The following is a 19,291-nucleotide window of genomic DNA, read 5'->3' on the forward strand; positions in this document are numbered from 1 at the left end:
ATGACAGAACATAAGTCTCTGAGTACAGAGATTGGGGAAGAAACAAGAAGTGTGGATCGACAGTGCTCACAGGGTGGTAGAATGTTGGGAAGATATGATCTTCCTACCAAAACAATGTGATCAAAACCAACACACACAACCTTCTTCAAGGAAATAGGGAAAATATTTTAGAATTCATATTGAAGAACAAAAGACCCTAGAAAACTATGCAATCCTGGGCAGAAAGAATGATCCTGGAACGATTACCACACCGGATGACAAACTATCTTACAAAATGACAGTGGTAAACACAACATGGTCCTGTCACAAAAACAAAAATGTGAAACAATGTAATTAAAAAAAAAAGACCAAACGTGAGTTTCCTTAACTACAGACATCTCATGTTGGACAGAGATGTCCAACATGGGAAAGACAACATCTTCAACCAGATTGTGCTGGGAAAAGCTGGAAGTCCAGTTGTAGAAGAACGATATTAAACACATATCATTCACTGACACAAACATCACTTTCAAACAGATCAAAGACCCCCACTGTGAAACTTGACATGCTAATGCTTCCAGAAGAAAGTATATGCACTACCCTGGAAGATATAGGAAAAGAAAAAGGACTTTCCAAATAGGGCTCCATTGTTTGTTTGTTTGTTTGTTTTTTCAGGAAATTAAAGTTACAAATTGACAAATAATGTCATTTAAAAAGAGAGAACTAGAACAAAAAAATTAAACAAGTGAAGAATCCCAGAAAATGCACCTATTCATCTGATGGAAGATTAATTTTAAAGAACTAATTTCAAGAGAACAAATAGCCCAATTTAAAAAATGCACTACAGATATCAATGGATAATTTTAACAAGAAGGAATAGAAATTGTTGAGAATTATCTGAAGGAGTTTCAGCATCTTTAGCAATTAGGGAAATGTACATTAACTGCAATGTCATCTTATGTGAGCCAAAACGGCTCAAATCAACAAGATAACTGATAATAAATGTCTGTGAGTGTACAGGGAAAGGAGATCTCTCATTCACTGTTGATGGGAGTACAAACTGGTTCAGCTACTGCAGAAATCAGTGTGTGTGTGTGTGTGTGTGTGTGTGTGTGTGTGTGTGTGTGTGTGGTCTCAATAAAGATAGGTCTATGTCACAAGCCATCAACTCCCCTGCTTGGCCAAATCATATCAGCATATAGGATGTTGAATCCTAGTACAGAGGTACTTGCTGTGTTCACAATGGTTAGAAAATGAAAACTGCAGATTCCGTTGACAGAAATGGATAAAGAAACTGGTATACATTACAAGACTGAAATCTATTAAATTGCAAAGAAAATGAAAGCATGAAGTTTGCAGGAAAATAGATGGAACTGGAAATATTATACAGTTAAATAGCCCAGACCCAGAAAACAAAGACCACATGGTCTCTCTTAAGTGTTGATCTTAGCTCTGTATCTTTAAATGTGCATCTATAACATGAAGACATCTCAGAAGCCAGGAAAGTAGAAAGAGTTAGAGGGGAGAAGGAGCTATGGGCAGAGGAGACAGGGGATGTAGTAGGAATCAAGGGCTATAAATAGCGAAAGGAAGAATATGGGGTGGAGTTTAACTGGGGAGAGTGAGGAGGGAGAGATAAATAATGCTAAGGAAGTTTGAAAATTCCACAGTGATACACATCAGTTTATATCTATAATGGAATGGAAGCCCTGGTTGATTCCACTAACTGCCTGTCAGTAGGGCTGTGGGAATGTCTTAGCATAGGTGGGTGTGTAGTCAGACTGCAGAAAGAAAGACTTCCGCTGTGATAAGTGCAGCCCTAAAAGCAGTGCCACAGGCAAGGAGGTAATTCCCAAGAATCCGAGAGCCAAAGATCCTACAGGAAATAGTGAACCTAGTTAAATGCAAGTAGAGAGAGCTATTACAGACTGCGTGTGGCATCCACGTCGGATGAAGGGGTCAGGTACTCAGTATCCTGCTGGGATATGGGGTCGTGAAGCTACAGGGCAATGACCAACAGCTCTGCTTTAGTTGCATCCTCAGAGCTTGGAATTTTGCACTCTGAGGTGGGAACACTTCTCTACACTGCTTCAGTTACCCCAGGGTCCTGCGGACTCCCCTCTTTTCTTTGTTCCCAAGAAATAGGGGGACACTTGTGGTTGAGATGGGACACCGATCTTTTTGATACTTTGTCTATTCTTTCAGAATTGATGGATTGAACAACTTTAGTAGTTTAGCTGTTCTTTATGAAATGCTTCTGCCTCCCTGTCTGATAATGGCCGAATAAGAATGTTGCCCAAGCTCTGGTTTGCCTTTGGTTTTTTGGCAGTCATATGAACATAGGTCCAGCCTCCTCCTTCCAGTTCTAACTGTGCTGGTTAAATGAGATGGCACACACTCACTTCTAACCTTGCCCCAAGTCAAAAGCCAAATAGTACCCTCACTTTCACACTGTTGGGAAAAAGATTTGGGATCTGTGTGATAGACCTCCTGGGTCAAAGTTCCTACTTCTTTATTCTTTGTAGCCCGTTCTTTTGTGGAGTGCTAGGACAAAATTCTTGAGTATTAAACTGGTTCCCCCAGACACAGATGCCTCCTTACCTTCTCATTCTTATCCCAAGGAGTTATATTTTCTGTTGCTCCTATGTCCAATAAATAAAATCTAATATGAATAACATTTGCTATTATATACGTAGTGCATGTAGACATTTAAATGATACTAAAGCTATAGCACAGGGACAGAGAAAAAAAAATAAAGCCACTGACGTCTCTGTCCAGAACTCTTCCGGTACTGTTCAGGAAAAGCATCTGTTTAACAGGGTCCAACAACACCCAGTAGTCCACGTTGTCCTTTAAAGAGAGCTCTATGGTGGGGTCTGGTCCTCCAGCAGTCCCCTTAATCAGCATGTTGTCCACCAGAATTGTACCTGCAAACCAAACACAGCTATTTACAACCACGCTTTACTCAAAGCCTTCTTTAGCAAGGATTACATTTTAAACCCTACTGCCTCACACGTTTCTGCCAAGGCAGAGCACATTCACTATCGCACCAAGCATCCCAAAGCTGCAAATATCTATCTTCATTATGTTATTTGTCAGTAGTGTTTGGGGAAGATGCAGGCAGGGGGTGGGGAGGATTCCAGCCACCTTGTCTCTCTTTAGCAGCACTAAATCTCCCCCGTCCCCGTTCATCACTTTTCTCAGGATTTATCACTGAATTTTTTATCCTGAACAAAGGAAAGAAGTGTAACCGCAGAGCAGGATACAAATTCCTCTCCGTGAGACTTCTGATATGAAAAGAGAGATCTTGAAAATGAGAGAGGAGGAAGGGGGGGAGATGCTAAAAGAGCAGCAAGATTTCCCACAGTGAGAGGTGCATCTTGTTCTTACATGTCAGAGCAGATTCAGGAAGCACAAATCTTAATGCTACCTCGTCGACACACAGCGGTAGCAGCTCATCTCTGAGATGGGTCTGGAGCGCTCAACTGTAGTGACAGACTCTCATGATTTTATATTTTAATGCTTGGTTTCTCCGTCTCCTTCTTTTTAAAAGGCAGTTCTTGAATAAATATGGAAACAAGAGTGTGCTTCTAGCATTTCTTCTTTGAAAAAGGACCTCATGTGCTTTACAGATTGAAAGCAAACAGCAGGGATGCACTCAAATTTGTTTTTCCCCACACAGTAATGATCTCCCTGCCAATCAAGAGTGGATGATGGCTCAGAGTGGTCACTATCTGAGCTATCGCATTGCATGAACAGCATATAAAACAATGTGACTGTGAATATAAAGATGAGCTCTTCTAAACACTAGAAGACAATGGAAATATTCAGATATTGCTTGTCCTTGCCTTAGGACAGAACACACATCTTACGTAACCCGCAAATATGAACCTGGGCTTGAGAAAATGTCAGATTTATCAGTCACCTATTTAAATGTTTTTTTTTTTTTATCTGCCTAGGAAACTCTGAAAGGAACTGCCTTTCTTTGTAAGCGAACCGCTTTTGTTAATGCCCGTATTCTTCACACCTTCCTAAATTCTAGATGTTATCTTCTTTTTGTTTCTTCTGCAGAATTGTCACGATAACCAGACAGAAATGTCCACCCTAAACCGTATGTTTATCCTTGAAGCACATGTCTGTTTTTGCATCTGCACCCCAACAAGAGCTGGAATAAGCCCGAAAGATGCTCTCACGCACTGAGAAGGATGGCCAGCTGCCTCCTTCGGCCTCCAACACTGCAGTGTGTGCTTCTGCTTTGAAAAGCAGGTGCTGGTCTTTTGTCTTTTAACAGATGTATTTAGTTTGTTTTTTTTTTCTTAAAAACAAATATCCGTTTATTCTTTTTTTCAACCACCCTTGTGTGTTTGCTAACATAATTAAATGTATGAGACAATATCTTGAGGACAGAATGGCATTCTTTTCTTTTTGTCTTTACCATTGCCAACTCAGGGTTGGTCAATGTTTTTTTTTTTTTGGTTAACTTATTTTTTATACTTAGCATTTTCTATTATTGAAAATAGATTTTATACAATATATTCCGAATTATAGTTTTCTCTCGCCTAACTCCTCCCAGAACCTCCTCACATCTCCTCTCTCATCCAAACTCAAACCATTCTCTCTCTCCTTAGGAAACAAACAGGCATGTCAGAACAATAATAGACTAAAATACAACAACAAAAAACAAACAAACAACAAACTCGAATAGGACTGTGCAAGCAAGCAAAAGGAAAAGGGCCAAAAACAAGGCTCAAGAAACACAAGCAGATGCAGAGATATTCATGTTCACACACATGGGAACTCCATGAAAACACAAACTGGACACCATAATACATAGTCCAAAGACCTGAAAGGTCAGCAGCAAACAACAACAACAATGTCCTTTCAAAGCATTGTGATACAAATACTTTCCAAAAGTGCTATTGAGTTCATTTTGTGTTGGCCACCTGCTACTTAACATGGGACCTGCCTTTAAGAGTGTTCTGTGAACCCAGTGAGTCTCCACCAAAGCAAACTAATTTTCCATTTGCAAGTGGTTATCCTTTGGAGACAGCTTCTGGGGTAGTTATGGGAGCATGTGCTCACTTCCACTCTCATGGCTGCAACCCCATCTAACCCAGAACCTTGCAGCTCCAGTGCATGCTGCTGCAGTCTCTGTGAACCCCGCTGGGTTTACAATGTCTTATTTCCTTGGTATCATCCATCCCTTCCAGCTGTTACATGGTTTCTTCCGCCTCCTCTGCAGGGTCCCCTGAGCCCTGAGAGGAGGGATTTGATGGAGACAACCCATTTTGGATGGAGTCTTCCAAGGTCTTTCACTTCTTGCACACTGTCCTGCTGAGGGTCTCTGTATTTGTTCCCATCATGTAGGAGGAAGCTTTTCTAATGATGGCTGAGACACTGGTGAGTATAGCAGAATGCCATTAGGAGTCATTTAATCTCTACATTCCTTTAACAGACCAATAGTGTTTGGTTTTCCCCTAGGTCCCTCCCTGGCCTATTCAGTCTCAGGTGCTGGGCTACCCAAGTAGCTCTAGGGATGGAAGCTCTAGGTAGGTACCAGCTCAACTCCTCCATGCTCAATGAATCATGGAGGTTTTGTCTTCAGCAACTAGGCCGTATTATCTGTTTGTGGAGAGAAACCAAAAGCTTTGGCAATAGCCTGAATTGTTTAGGGATTACCATGGGACCCCTTTGACCAGCATCTGTTAGATGGAACTCATTCTAGAAGTGGAGGCTTCCTTTGGTCACAGGAGATGTTTGGGACAGGGACACATAATATGCATGCATGCATGTAATACAAAGACAGTGTGTTTAGAAGTATGGCTCACAACCAGATATCCCCTGTTCATTTGCGAGTCATTGTATTTCCTTAAGTAAATGGTTGTAATGCAAATGGGGATCACTCTCTAAAAATACCGAGGAAGCCTCAGGATGGAGGGGAGGACCTTTGTGTTTCTAATTAACCTAATTTTATGAAGCTTAAAAAGTATATTGTGCAGAGAGGAAATAATGGAGTGACTGGGCTCATTCCAAACTCTAATATATACATTTGCATAGAGCCTCCCAGATGATGCCATGATCAATTAATTACCCAAAGGTCTCCAACCGCTATGAATCCCTTCAGCTTCCCCAGTAGTGTTTCCCCAGTTTTACCCCTTGGAAAAATGGTACACTGCAAACTCACAGAATCTTTTGCTTTCTCTCGCATGTTATTCTACGAGAAAAACAAAACAAAGAAACAGGGAGTGGATCTCAAGATAATCAGACTAAAACAAGACTCCTCTTATGCACAAACCTTTTGTCCTATATCTTTCTGGGATGCTCACAGAAATCATCTTTCATCTGACTTTCTTTCTTTCTTTTTGGTTTAGAGACAAGTTTATAGGCCAGTTAGGAACTTGTACTTAGCATATCTACATGACACAAAGTCTTGTCGGAGGAAGTATACCTGTTTCTAGCAACTTCATTAAAAAAGTTTTAATAAAATATTAGTTGAATTGTGATTTAAACATTAGGAGGCTGTTAGCAGCCTGCCATTCTTTCTAAAGATGAATAATGATGCCTCCCCATTAAAAAGCAGCTAAATGAAAACTCATATATAAAAGCATAATGCTTTGCAAAATTATGCTTTTGCTGAAATTTAAATCATTTATATGTCATAAAAGAGCAAAAATCATGACAAAATGGAATAATTCACTAAAATGTACATATTTTTAGGGAATAATACATTTTTATACTTATTTTTACTTTATGTTACTTAATAGATAGTGGGCCAAGCATTTTGTAAAATTCCACGTACAAAAGTTTAGAAATAGAGAATCACCTCCGGAAGCCAGTGAGCATTGAGGATAGTTCAGCAGTTGAAATCAGCATGGCAGTGAGGAATGAGAACGAACCCCATGGAGCTGAGTCCATGGAACAGCAGTGCTACCTCCTCTTGCTAGGGTACAGCTCCATTCAGAGAAGCTGAAGCATCCTTAGACTGGGGCAATCTCTTCAGTAGTCACCCTGAGGCCTACCTCTTGCTTTCTTTTTTCTTTTTCTCGTGCCACAGCAACGTTTATTGAGAACGGGGAGGGGATCAGTCCTTCCTGGCCACCGCCTTCCTCATGCTGGCCAGCACGTTGCTCAGCTCCTCCCGCTTCTTGACGAACCTGAGCGCGCGCTTGTCCTTGGACACCTTGAGCAGCTCCGTGGCGCGGCGCTCATAGGGCGCGAAGCCGCACACCTCCCGGATCATGTCCCGCACGAACTTGGTGTGCTTTGTGAGGCGCCCGCGCCGCCGGCTGTGCCTCGGCTGGCTTACGTTCTTCCTCACCTTGTGGCCCTTGTTGAGGCCCACGGCCATGGGGTAGCGCAGGGCGGTGGCTGCTCCTCTCCGTTGGCGGCCGCGACGGGAAGGACGGCGCCGCGCGGAACCCTGGGATATCTCTACTTTCTGTAGGTACGGTGCCCTTGTGTGGCTAGAGCCTGTCACTTGCCTGTAACAGGAAGCAGGCGAGGAAGTGATGGGAAGATAGGTTCCCATGGAAGTGTTTACAGAGCGTGTGCTACATGAGCTTTGAGTGACTACCTCGGTGAGTTTCTCTCTTTGCCTGATGACTTTGATAGACCAGCTTAGGAACATTGGGGCACACATAGGGCCAGGAGCTGTGTGGAGCTATTAGGAACTATACGTGGCCTGCAACTGATTGCAATCAAGTCACTGAGGAATATACAGCTATAACCACAAAGAATAAGTAGTTTCCAGTGATCTGAGTAAGCTTGGCTGCTTCCTTAATGCTTCCTTAATCCTATGTTGCTGACAACTCTTCCATCACTGTCCTAGCAGGAAGAGTAGTGAAGGATGAGCCTCTGCTTGGTCTGGAACTTGACTGAAAGCTCCCATGGAATTATAGATGTTTATTGTTTAAAGCCACTAAGTTTTGAAACCATCATTGTGTAGTAATAGATAGTATAGGTTTTAAAGACAAAGGTCTACATTAAAAATCTTGGCTCCAAATCATACTAACTCTGCGAGGTTTAGCAAATTTCCCAGATTCTTATAATTTCCCAGATCCAACAGCAGGGCTGTTATGATACCTGAACATTATGAGTCAAGTTACAGAGCTATCAATTAATACTTTTCATCTATGCCATGGGCATTGCATAGAGATTTAAGCTTACAAAGGAGTTATTATTTTTCATTAAATTGTGAGTATCGTGCATGCTATTTTTACAGAGAGATGTAATATTTTTAAATCTGAGATAAAAGTATGAAATTTAGGCTGAAGAGATGGACCAGCAGTTAAAAATGCGCTGTAATCATGAAAACCACAGTTCAGATCCCAGAATCTACCCAGCAACTGGGGGGGGGGGTTCTTGCAACCCCCCTGCTCTAGCCTTCTATCTCAAAGGAATGGAGACAGGAGGAGTATTGTAGCTTGATGGTTTCAAGCCCAACTATACACACACACACACACACACACACACACACACACACACACTGGGTTCTGCTAGAAATACTTCCTCAGAGAATGTGCATAGAGTGACAGATGACACCACATGCCATCTCTTGTCCTCCAAATGACACTAACTCACACATGTACCTACTACACTCACAAAGACGTAATGAAACAGAGGGTCGAAGGTACATGGATGATAGAGATAGATAGATAGATGGTAGATAGATAGATAGATAATGTGTATAAAAACACAGGAAAATGGCCACATCTATGCAAAAGACTAAACAGAAAACAAGGACAGCTTATTTTTAATTACTGTTGAGAATCTGTCACAAGGCAAAGGATATTCTTTGCTGGTCAAAAAGAAATGCTAACAACCTATCAACCTAGCAAGCAATGGAGGTCATATTACTGAGGTCAAATGAGGTTAGGATTTGTTGACTGGATCAGGTGGAACAGGTGATAAGGCGTAAAGACCAAGTAATCACCAGCACTTCCAATTAGCAGACAGAAAAGTGAGAAAGGCTCACACCTTCCTAACCCTGCAAGACTATCATTTTTAGACCATCACACTGATGCCATCTGAAATTAAAGAACTGACATTTTCAAAACAGATGACTCGCAAAGGCACTAGAAATGTGACTACAAGGCAAGCCTTCTCTTGCTTTCGTCTTTCCTAATCTGATAAAGAAAGTAGAACTTAGTCTGTTCCAGAGGGAAAGTGAGGAAAGGGGGGCCAGGAAGGCAGGGGACCTAGAGGAGAGAGAGGAGATTCGCTCGGTCTTGGTCTTTTGCCCTCCTCCCATTTCTTTCCCTTGAGTCTGCAGTAAAGACTAAGGTGAGATGAGGTCTTCAGGGGCCATCCCCTCGAAGCCCTCCTGCTGCTCACCAAGCATGTGTGTTCCTTTACTCTGCTTCTCTTCCTCATGTCCCCCAACCCACAGGTTTTGACAGGCTCCCAAGTATGGGACACGGTCAATTCATACATAATTTGTGGACTTCTTCAGCGTATTTAATATCAGAAAAGGCTACAGAAATGCTGGTGAATTGATCTGCTGTAAGCATAGCTTCTAATGACTTCAATAGCTTCAATTCTTTCCTATAATTTTGAATTTCTGTTTGAACTCAAACTGTGTTTATACTGTAAATAGCTTAATGGGACACATTATACTCTCTGTTTTCTGATGGTTTCAGATTTAATGAAGCATTTCATATGGACTTAAAATACTTTATAACAAGATATACAGTATTTAAATATATAATATCATAGATGAATTTGTGGGAAAAACAATGTAATTTTGTTTCTAATAATTCTGAGCGGTTGTAGCTCTAAAATTAAATCCATTTCCTCACCTCTAAATCTATTCAAAAACTCAACAAAAGGCACAAGGTTCTTGTAACTACACTAAATGACAATTAGAAAAAACATCACATAGAGAGGTTTTATTTCACAGGTAAGTTGCTTCTACAAACCAGTCCTTGAAGGACTTATTAAATAAATTGTGTGCATTTTCTACTTGATTTCTAAGTATCCACGTATTAGGAAAGTCAACTGCTATCTTTTTAAATCACAGTATCCACTCTGGGAAAATCAATATGCTGAAGTCTGACCAGTAAAGAATAATAGAGCACAATAATAAAGAAGAGCAAAAATTTAGCTAGATGTCACAGAAGTTGCTGCCCAAGTCAAACAAACTGAATTCAATGAATTCTCTAATGACAAGTGAAGTTAAGTTTCTAAGCCTTTGTAAATTTTCCATACTAAAGATGAGTACCAGGTTAAAAATCAAAGTAAGTCTAATATGTTTCTTTTAAATATTTTAAAAAAATATTTTTCATTTGGTCTTTAAACCCCAGGTAAGCACTGGATGTCCAGTGTGAAGTTTTAATGTGGGTTCAGAAAACTTTATAGTCTTTACTACTGAAACTTCCATTTTCTTGGCTAACCCAACCACTAATTCTTTGTTATGCTCTGACACATAAGGCACTTTTCTTAATTTTCTATTGGGATGGTTCATTTTCAGTGTGGAGACCATAACTGATTTTGTAATCGACTTGGTTCAACTATTTCTTTGTTCTAGCAGTGTGCATATTTAATCAAGATTTTCTACATATATACTATATTTTAGAGAGGAAGCTTATTTAACTTTATAGAATACCAGCAGAGAATTTGCAGAGTCTATTAAAGAACTTTTATAATCTTCGTTCGACAATAATCCATTATTATTGAGAACACTACCAGAAAGTAATTGTATATTTTTCTATAAATATATTTCTATCACCAAAAATAAAGCAGTGATAGCTAGTTTATTTAGCTGCTCCTAATACTCAAAAAGAAAAAGATTTGTTTAAAATATAGGTAAAGGATATAAGTAGACACCTCTCCAAAGATGATTCATAACAGACCAAAAATGACTATGAAAAATTCTGGAACTTTATACTCAGGGAAAATCAAGCCAGAACTGCCGTTGAATTCCCTCTCCTACCTATTAGAATAGGTGTCAACACCACACCCAAAGCACTGAAGGACAAAATGTGAAGTACAGCTTAGAATGTGGTACTAGGGCTGAGTAGATGGCTCAAGACTTTTCTATAGTAGAAGCTTCATGATCTGAGTTCAAGTTCCCAGACAGCATGAACAAACCTGGGGACAGCAGCATGTGTGACCTGTAGCCCTAGAACTTTGGAGCCATACATATGAGGATGGTTGGGGTTTCCTGGAACCAGCTTAGTTTCAGGTTCTTTGAGAGACTCTGTGTCCAGGCAATAAGATGGAGAGTAGTGAGGTAAGAGACCTAATATCCTCCAGTTTTGGATTGTCCGTGGTATATATCGTATACACAGATATGTATATGATACCCCCCCTTTCACACACACACACACACACACACACACATACAACAATAATGAAAAGGAAAAAAAATGGGACACATATGAGAAACTGAGTGTAATGTGTTCATTAAATATAGAACTAGTTTGTTCAGATGAAAGTTCTGTGAACAGATAGCAGTTCTGGGTAAAACAGAATGAATGAAGATATTACCTCTGACTGCTATACCTGAAAATATTTATGATTATCAGTAATATTATGTGTATGTTGTTCCTCCTTTGACTCCACATACGTTCCCTTATTGGAAGAAGTACATGAAACAGTGTGGCCTACATGAAACAATGGAAAAATTCTTTGGAAGAGGATTCTTTGAATACATGACGTTGAATCCATAGAGACAGTTCAAATCCATACAAAACAATACCTACCTCTGGGAAGACAATGCACTCCCTTCCACTAAGAAACAGTCTTGTTGAAACAGGAGCGGTGGCAGGGCTGCGTCCCCGGCACCCGGCCGCCCGCATGGCTAGCTTATGCCCAGAAATAATTACACGGAAACTGTATTCTTTAAAACACTGCCTGGCCCGGATAGTTCCAGTTCCTTATGGCTAGCTCTTACATATTGTTCTAACCCATTTCTAATATTCTGTGTAGCCCACGAGCTGGCTTACCAGGGAGGATCTTAACCTGCGTCTGTCTGGAGCGGGAGAACCATGGCGACTCTTCCTCTAACCTTCTTTCTCCCAGAATTCTCTTCTGTATACTCCGCCTACCTAATTTTCTATCCAATAAAATGGGCCAAGGCAGTTTCTTTATTAATAAGAAACTATTCCCACATCACAGTCTAATCAAGCCTTGTGGTGCACACCTTTAATCCCAACATTCCAGAAGAAGTGGCAGGTAGATCTCTATGAGTTCAAAGCCAGTTGGTCTACATAACAAATGCCAGGCCAGCCACGGATACATAGTGAGACCCTGTTTCAAACAAACACCCCACCCTCGTGTAGAAGGTCCTTCTGTCTATGTGTTTCTTTCATTGGTTAATGAATAAAGAAATTGCCTTGGCCTGTTTATAGGGCAGAACTTACGCGGGGAGAACTAGGCTGTATGCTGTAAAGAAGAGACAGAGGGAGAAGCCAAGGTTCCTCCACCTGAGATGGACACTGGTAAGAATCTTGCTGGTAAGACACAGCCACATGGAGATACACAGATTAGTGAAGGTGGGTTAAATTAAGATGTAAGAGTTAGCCAATAAGAAACTAGAGCTAATGGGCCAAGCAGTGATTTAATTAATATAGTTTATGTGTGGTTATTTTGGTTCTGGGTAGCTGGGACAAACAAACAGCCTCTTCCTACACCCCCTCATCTTCACCTCCCAAAAATAGTAGTCTAAAGGAGACTGGGAATGGAAAGCTAGTTGGCCCTGTGGGTTGGAACATTTTGATTTCTATTTTACCTCACCTGCTGCTTAGCTGAACATTCAGGTGACAGAGGCAGCCAGGTCTGCTTCAGCAAAACCATCTTGCTGAGCCTATAAATATGAATTATTTCTTGCTGAGACACTGTAGTCAACTTTTCCAAGGGAAATTTCTCAATTCCTATTGAGATCAGGACACCATTCCATTACAGCCTCCTCTACTACCTTGCCCACGTCTTGGATAATGCTATAAGCAATGGAGATCCTCATGGATGTTAGATGCTTCTACCAACAATGTGTTTGCTAAACCCCGTTGCTATGCATGACTCCTGGTCAGGCTGGAAGAGTATGATAAAGAGTGGCTTATCAGGCTATGCATAAACATGAGTCTACTCCACATTTCAATCGCCCTGAAGCTTTCAAGTTCTCTAACGTGGTGCTTCTGGACTGTAATGCGTCTATGACTCACTAGGGATCTTGTTAGAGTGACAAGCTCTGACTTTGTTAATACAACTCTGGCCTCTAGTTGATGGTGCCCCTTCTCTATAAATCTTGATTTGTGGAATCATACCTTTTAGCCTTTTTTTTCCCTTTAAATGTCATCCTGGACAGAGACCTCAGTTTCATACATAAACTTACTAGAAATGTTTATCTGTGGCTTTTTTTTATATCACACTATGCCTGAATTAGGACCTCAGAGAAAGGGGCTCAGGCACCTGACTTAACAAATCAACCACGTGTTTCTGATGCTCCACTGAGAACCTGAATTTGCAATAAGCTGGAAAGAATGGAAATTTTTGAACTTTTCAACTGTAGGAAGCAACCAAGAACTCAGAGTAGTCCAGCAGTCTGTTAATACCACTTTGACAGTGTAGCCTACATATTCAACATATTTCATAACGAATCCAAGTAAATAGACTCAGGGAAATGATTAAGCATGATCAAGTTTAAAATCATGAGCTAGTAAAGAAATTATCCATGTTCGGTGAGTATGGGACTACTAATTATAAACGTCAAAGTCTAGGTATTTAGTAGGAAAGAGAGTCTACCTTCATGGCCAGAGACGTACATGAGATTTAGAGGTTCAAATGTGACTACATTATTCTCATCTGTTTTAATGTCTCCCTTGTTCCTGGTCATGTTTTCATTGCCTTTGTTTCTAGGTTAAAAGAAAAGAAAGGGCTGGGGATGCATGTGGTCCTAAATCTGTCAAACATTTACCAATGCTCAAAGATGTAGGGCTCCTTCAAAGCTGTCAGGGAGACATACAGGTTCCCCATGGATATTCTTGTTGTATTTTATAGATGTTAATTTCACCATTTTTTTGCTATGTAGATTTTCTAGGATTGCAATATGACCATAATTACTACTGTTGTCATGGTGATTAAATGCTTCAGCCACTTGAGCGTCCAATGTTCTACACCTGCACTTCATCTCATGCTACTGCGGGTGCTAATTTGGGTAATTGTGATGCTATGCTTGGCACGGATTAGCCACATGCCATGTAGATCACCCACCTTGAAGAGAAGAGCATATCTCCAGCTTTTCAAATATATGCACAACGCAATCCAAACATTTTATTATGAGGTTTATTTATTTATTTATTTTTGTCTCTTGGAGGCAAGTCAAAGTACCAATTACAGTATCAGTGTGTCAGCAAGAAAATGTCAACTGCCAATCCTTGAAGTCAGTGTGGGGTCAGCACAGGGACACTTAACAGGGTGGAGCAAGGGAAATTACACATGATACAGACATGCACTGGTACAGCAAGGAACACAGAAGGGAAATGTTATGAAAATAAACAAAAAAAATGAACCTAAAAGAATCACAAACAACATCTCACAATGCCAGCCACTGTGAGAAGCTTTCTCTTGCAGAGAGACTTTAATTCCAGCACCGTAGGAACAAACTCTTGTGTGATACTGAGTCACCAATCACTCAGTTCTACCCTCAGTCTCCAGCTACTAAGATCAGCACCATTCCACAGCCGAGCATTCCCTCCTCGTACAGCTCCTCTCACTTCTCGAGCATCTCACCTTCTGGCTGACTTCTTTCTCATCTATGTTCCTTTCTGATCCCCTTGCTCAAACTTTCTAGTTTCCATGGCATAATCTCTATCATCCCTCCTTCCCATTGTCTTATGAGTCCTATGTGTGCAGTTGACTCATGATACGATCTCCACAGCACCACTCACGGACGTCATGTGACTCAAACCGAGCACTGACTAGAAGGAGCCAGGCGGAGGGTCTTTCCATACATTTTTCTTGTTATTTTTCTTGCATCAGATTAAGTGGTCTTCATTTTACCAGTGTTAAGTTTATTATTTATTATTATCCAGTTCCTATCACACTTCTTATCCATTTATTAGAAAAGAATATATCTTGAATATAACCAGGACTGGATAAATTTAAAAATTGTCTTAACAGCTTGGCCTGTGCCAACCCTCTCATGGTTATTGCAGTAAATCCCCAGATGGTCTTCATGCTGCAGACTCTACTCTGCCTTAGTCTATTTTCAACACACCTGCTAAAATTATCTTTCAAAAATATGCCAGCTCAAAACTCTCTAATGGCTTCTAATGCCCCAGAAAAAAGAAGCTAAATCCTTGCACTGCTCCTAAACGTCTAACACGATTTTGTCCTTTCAGTCTCTCGAAGGCTGCTATTTTTTAAATCACACCAGCTACCTTCTCTACTTAGCCCTCTTGCCTTGTGCTCCATACCTAACTCTTCCCTCGCTGCAAGGCCTCTATGAGATCATCTCACTCATGGCTTCTCTCACCACGCTACTGACTTACACAAAATACTGTGCACATTTCTCCAACTTCTATTTTTCTACTCCATCTAGTAAATATTTCATGGATTAATGAAAAATAGAGTGTTATTATATAGTAGGTTTTTAAATTAAATTTAAAAACACTTTGAAACTTTGGGCTGGAGATACGCTGGTTATTGGTGGTCATTAGGCTTAGATTTATAGCATATTCCACCAGAAATGGGTAGTTTTCATAGCATTAATTTCACAATTTGATACATAGGTTCAGATTAAGGTGAAATTTATTATTATGAAAGAATTATGTAAATATTGCTTTCATGTGCTCATTAAAATATTAGAATGTTGATATAATTAGTCAAATCTACTTGAAGGTTAATTTTTATAACTCTGTCTACTGGTTACTTGGAAATAATGAACAATTGAGAGAAGTTCATATATCACATACACATTCCCTAATTATCTTATTTATAAAAGAAACAATAGAAACTCAGAAAAAAGTAAATACACAAGAGTTTATGTTTGTTATTCTCAGGATAAGTGTATTTTATTAAAGAAAGATCTCAGTATCTCAAAGAACCATAGTACACATGACAGAAGTTGTGAACTAATTTTTACATTGTTCAATACTATTTGATTATGGGTATTTGGGCCATTTGATGGTAATACATCTTATATTATATTGAATTGTAATTACTTTCTTCACCTACTGTCTTCTGATAATGCTTGAGAAATGTGAACATTCTTGAGGACTGGTTCATTACCACCTCTCTGACCTCTGCCTTTCAATCAGTACATCCTCACACCACCTCTTCTGTCTTCACACTGGGGAAAGTCAACAAAGTGAACTCTAATATCAACACTGCTACTCTCGTTCCATTCAAACCGTAAGACCACACCCACATCACAGATCGAGAGCATGGTATGTTGACCGGAAACACAAGAAAACTTACTCAGAAATATGTCTCTGGCCTGGGTCTGAAAAAGCATGGGATAAAACTGAGAACTCAAGAACAATGGCAGTGGAGTTTTGATCCTACTGCACGTACTGGCTTTTGGTTGCCTCGGCAGTTTGGATGCTCACCTTACTAGACCTGGATGGAGGTGGGTGGTCCTTGAACTTCCCACAGGTCAGGGAACCCTGATTGCTCTTTAGGCTGATGAGGGAGGGAGACTTGATGGGGGAGGGGGAGGGAAATGGGAGGCAGTGGCGGGGAGGAAGCAGAAATCTTAAATAAATAAATAAATAAATAAATAAATAAATAAATAAATAAAATATGTCTCCACACATGAACACATAGAAGCAGGAATGTGAAGACAGAATGAGAGGAGATGAAATATCCCAACAAAGGAGGTTAGATTTGCTTTCACAGCACAGAACTTTTACACAATGTCAATGTCAGCTTGAATGTAAAGAACAGTTCTCCACTTTCCCATCAACAGCGAATATTCACAGGCATGGTGCTAATGTCACAAATGATTTGACTAGGCTGAGAGAATTTTTCCTATGGAAGGGAGGAAACATTTGTGCGAAAATGAAGATATCTTTTATTTTTCCCTTAAGGATTTAACAACTTAATAAAAACGTTATTCACTTCCTGTGAACAATTTCAAGTGTTTGTATAATTCACATTGCCAGTAGAAAGGGAAAGAGAGCATAGCACCCTAAGGTACTTCCCTCACCCCCATGTCTTTCCACAAAGGAATGACCCATCTGTCAAGGACCATGCATGATAGGAACTAGAAATGCTTCCACCTCAAAAAAAGTATGGGAAAGGGAAGTGAATGATAACATTTTTTATCATCAATATGTGATTAAAATTTCAATACAGCTTTTAAGATCTGAGTATTATGTTTAAAAATATAAGTTGCTGGTTTCTTGGTTTTGTGTTTTTTTTTTTTTTAAATTACTTTAGGTACAAGAGTTCGGCTAATCTCCTTTATGCTTGACTCAGAAGCTTTCTAATCCCAGCCTGGGTCCATGCCAACTGTCAGCAAACTCTTCCTGATCTCCCTAGCTCTCTGAATGGAGGAGAATTCAGGTGAGAGTCCATTTACCAGGTTGTTGAATGGACTGTTCAACCACCTCTTCCGTAGCTATGCTACGGGAATTCCTGAAATTCTTGTCATCTTTACTATTGATTTTCTCATTCTGTGGCAAAAGCAACTTGCAGAAGGTTTATTTGGCTCAAGGTTTGAAGGGTACAATCCATCCCAATAGGGGAGGCAAAGCAGCAGATTATATGGCACCCATAGTCACATGGCACCCACATTCACAAAGTAGGGAGAAGAATGAATTTCTCCTTTTCCTTGTTTATTCTGTCTGCTATACCAGCAGTGAGAATGTGTCACCCACATTGAGGAGGGGTTCTCTTGTCATACTCCCAGGACAGACACTCACAGATTTACGGAAAGCCATTTATCTCTTTAATGCCCCAGGCATTTTGTTTCCTATGAAACCAAGTCTTCCTCTTGTCAACCTGTCAAACACAACACACCTGCACTGCTGTATTGAATGCTAAGGCTCTCATCCTTAGTGAAGATTCTAAAGAAACCCACTAGGAGAAAATACCACCAAGTTCTTAGACACACTAATCCATTTACAAAGGGACAGGTTAAAAGTTTAATGGCCACTACGAAAGGTAATGAAACGGCAATAACTAAATAAAGTTGGAGATAAAACTTGAATATCAGATCTGAAAGAAAATTGTAAGAGGAAAAATTCAGAGAAATGCATACGGTTATTTCATCCTTCGTTTCCCCTGTTTACAGGCTTTTCAAAAGATGCTGGAGAGTCTCCACTAACCCTTAAAGACAATCTGCATTTCATTTTCAAAAGGTTGCCGGCTGCTTTCTGTCTACCATGTCTGAACCACCTCAGGATCTCTTTCCTTATTCCACTCTACGTCATAGTCTTACTACAGAAAGGTCCTTTGTTTGGAGAGAAGACGTTCCTACGGTCTGATTCTGAATGCCATTGCATGCAACCTGAGAGCCATGATTGGGCATGGAGATCCATCTCTACCTTGCTAGGTGGGCTCTACGGCTATTCTAGAATGTGCTTTAGTACATTCCATATAGTTTCCTATTATAGTGGGACAAAATAATGTCTTCTGAATTCTATGATGGGATAAACTACAGGAAGAAAAGAAAATGAGGAAGTAGGTGGAGAAAGAAAGAATAAAGAAAAGTGATGTTAATGTATGAGAAACTAAATCTAGAACTTGGGTCCAATAAAACTGTGCAATTAATCTCAGCTCCAGTTCACAGTTACAACAAATGAAGATGCTCTAAAGAGGCTTAAGTTAGTCTGGAGGTGTAGCTAGAGGGTAGAGTGGCTGCCTGGCATGAATAATGCTCCGGGTTCGAATGAGCAAACCACCGCCAACAATAATAAAGGTTGAAACGGGTAATGGTTCTGTGTTAATTTCAGCATGAGTAGAAACTGGTAAGGCAGGGGCTGAGATACGCTAGGATTAAATTACACAAAAATTTATGGTTGCATGTGATAACAAATCATAAACGATTATATTAAATATAAACATCTTGGAAAACATGCATAAATAAGAAAAACAAACTAATGATAAATTGTTAATATCCTCCTTTTCTGCATGTGTGTACCTGTTATATACATATGCATTTTAAGGTATGGCTATATACAATATAATTCTATATATTTTCCTATAGTATAATGGAGTAAATTTTGTTCCATATTAGGATGTCTTTTAAGTTCTGTGAATATATACAGTGCCTTTCAGCACACAAGTGCTAACTATGTGGTTCTAAGCATTATTGCATCATCACACGAAGCTGTGAGAGTCAAGAATCAGGAGGTCTTTTAACGATTTT

At 40.0% G+C, this 19,291-nt stretch overlaps 2 protein-coding genes across 2 annotated transcripts in view; both read right to left on the reverse strand.

Annotated features, from left to right (window-relative positions):
- Window positions 1-19,291, reverse strand: part of Pcdh15 (protocadherin related 15) — an 864,688-nt gene that overhangs the window by 347,890 nt on the left and 497,507 nt on the right. Inside the window, exon 6 of the mRNA XM_050142799.1 lies at window positions 2,746-2,906. Coding sequence (XP_049998756.1) covers window positions 2,746-2,906 — 161 coding nt within the window. The remainder of the gene's footprint in view (window positions 1-2,745; window positions 2,907-19,291) is intronic.
- On the reverse strand, window positions 7,061-7,378 carry LOC126500035 (60S ribosomal protein L36-like; the record flags this gene model as incomplete). The annotated part of the gene is made up of 1 exon (XM_050139649.1): window positions 7,061-7,378. A coding segment is annotated over one exon (318 nt), but the record flags the coding sequence as incomplete, so codon positions are not given.

The sequence above is a fragment of the Alexandromys fortis genome, unplaced genomic scaffold, assembly GCF_014885135.2.
Source record: "Alexandromys fortis isolate MF-2015 unplaced genomic scaffold, M_Fortis_MF-2015_v1.1 scaffold_9, whole genome shotgun sequence".
Taxonomy (NCBI): Eukaryota; Metazoa; Chordata; class Mammalia; order Rodentia; family Cricetidae; genus Alexandromys; species Alexandromys fortis.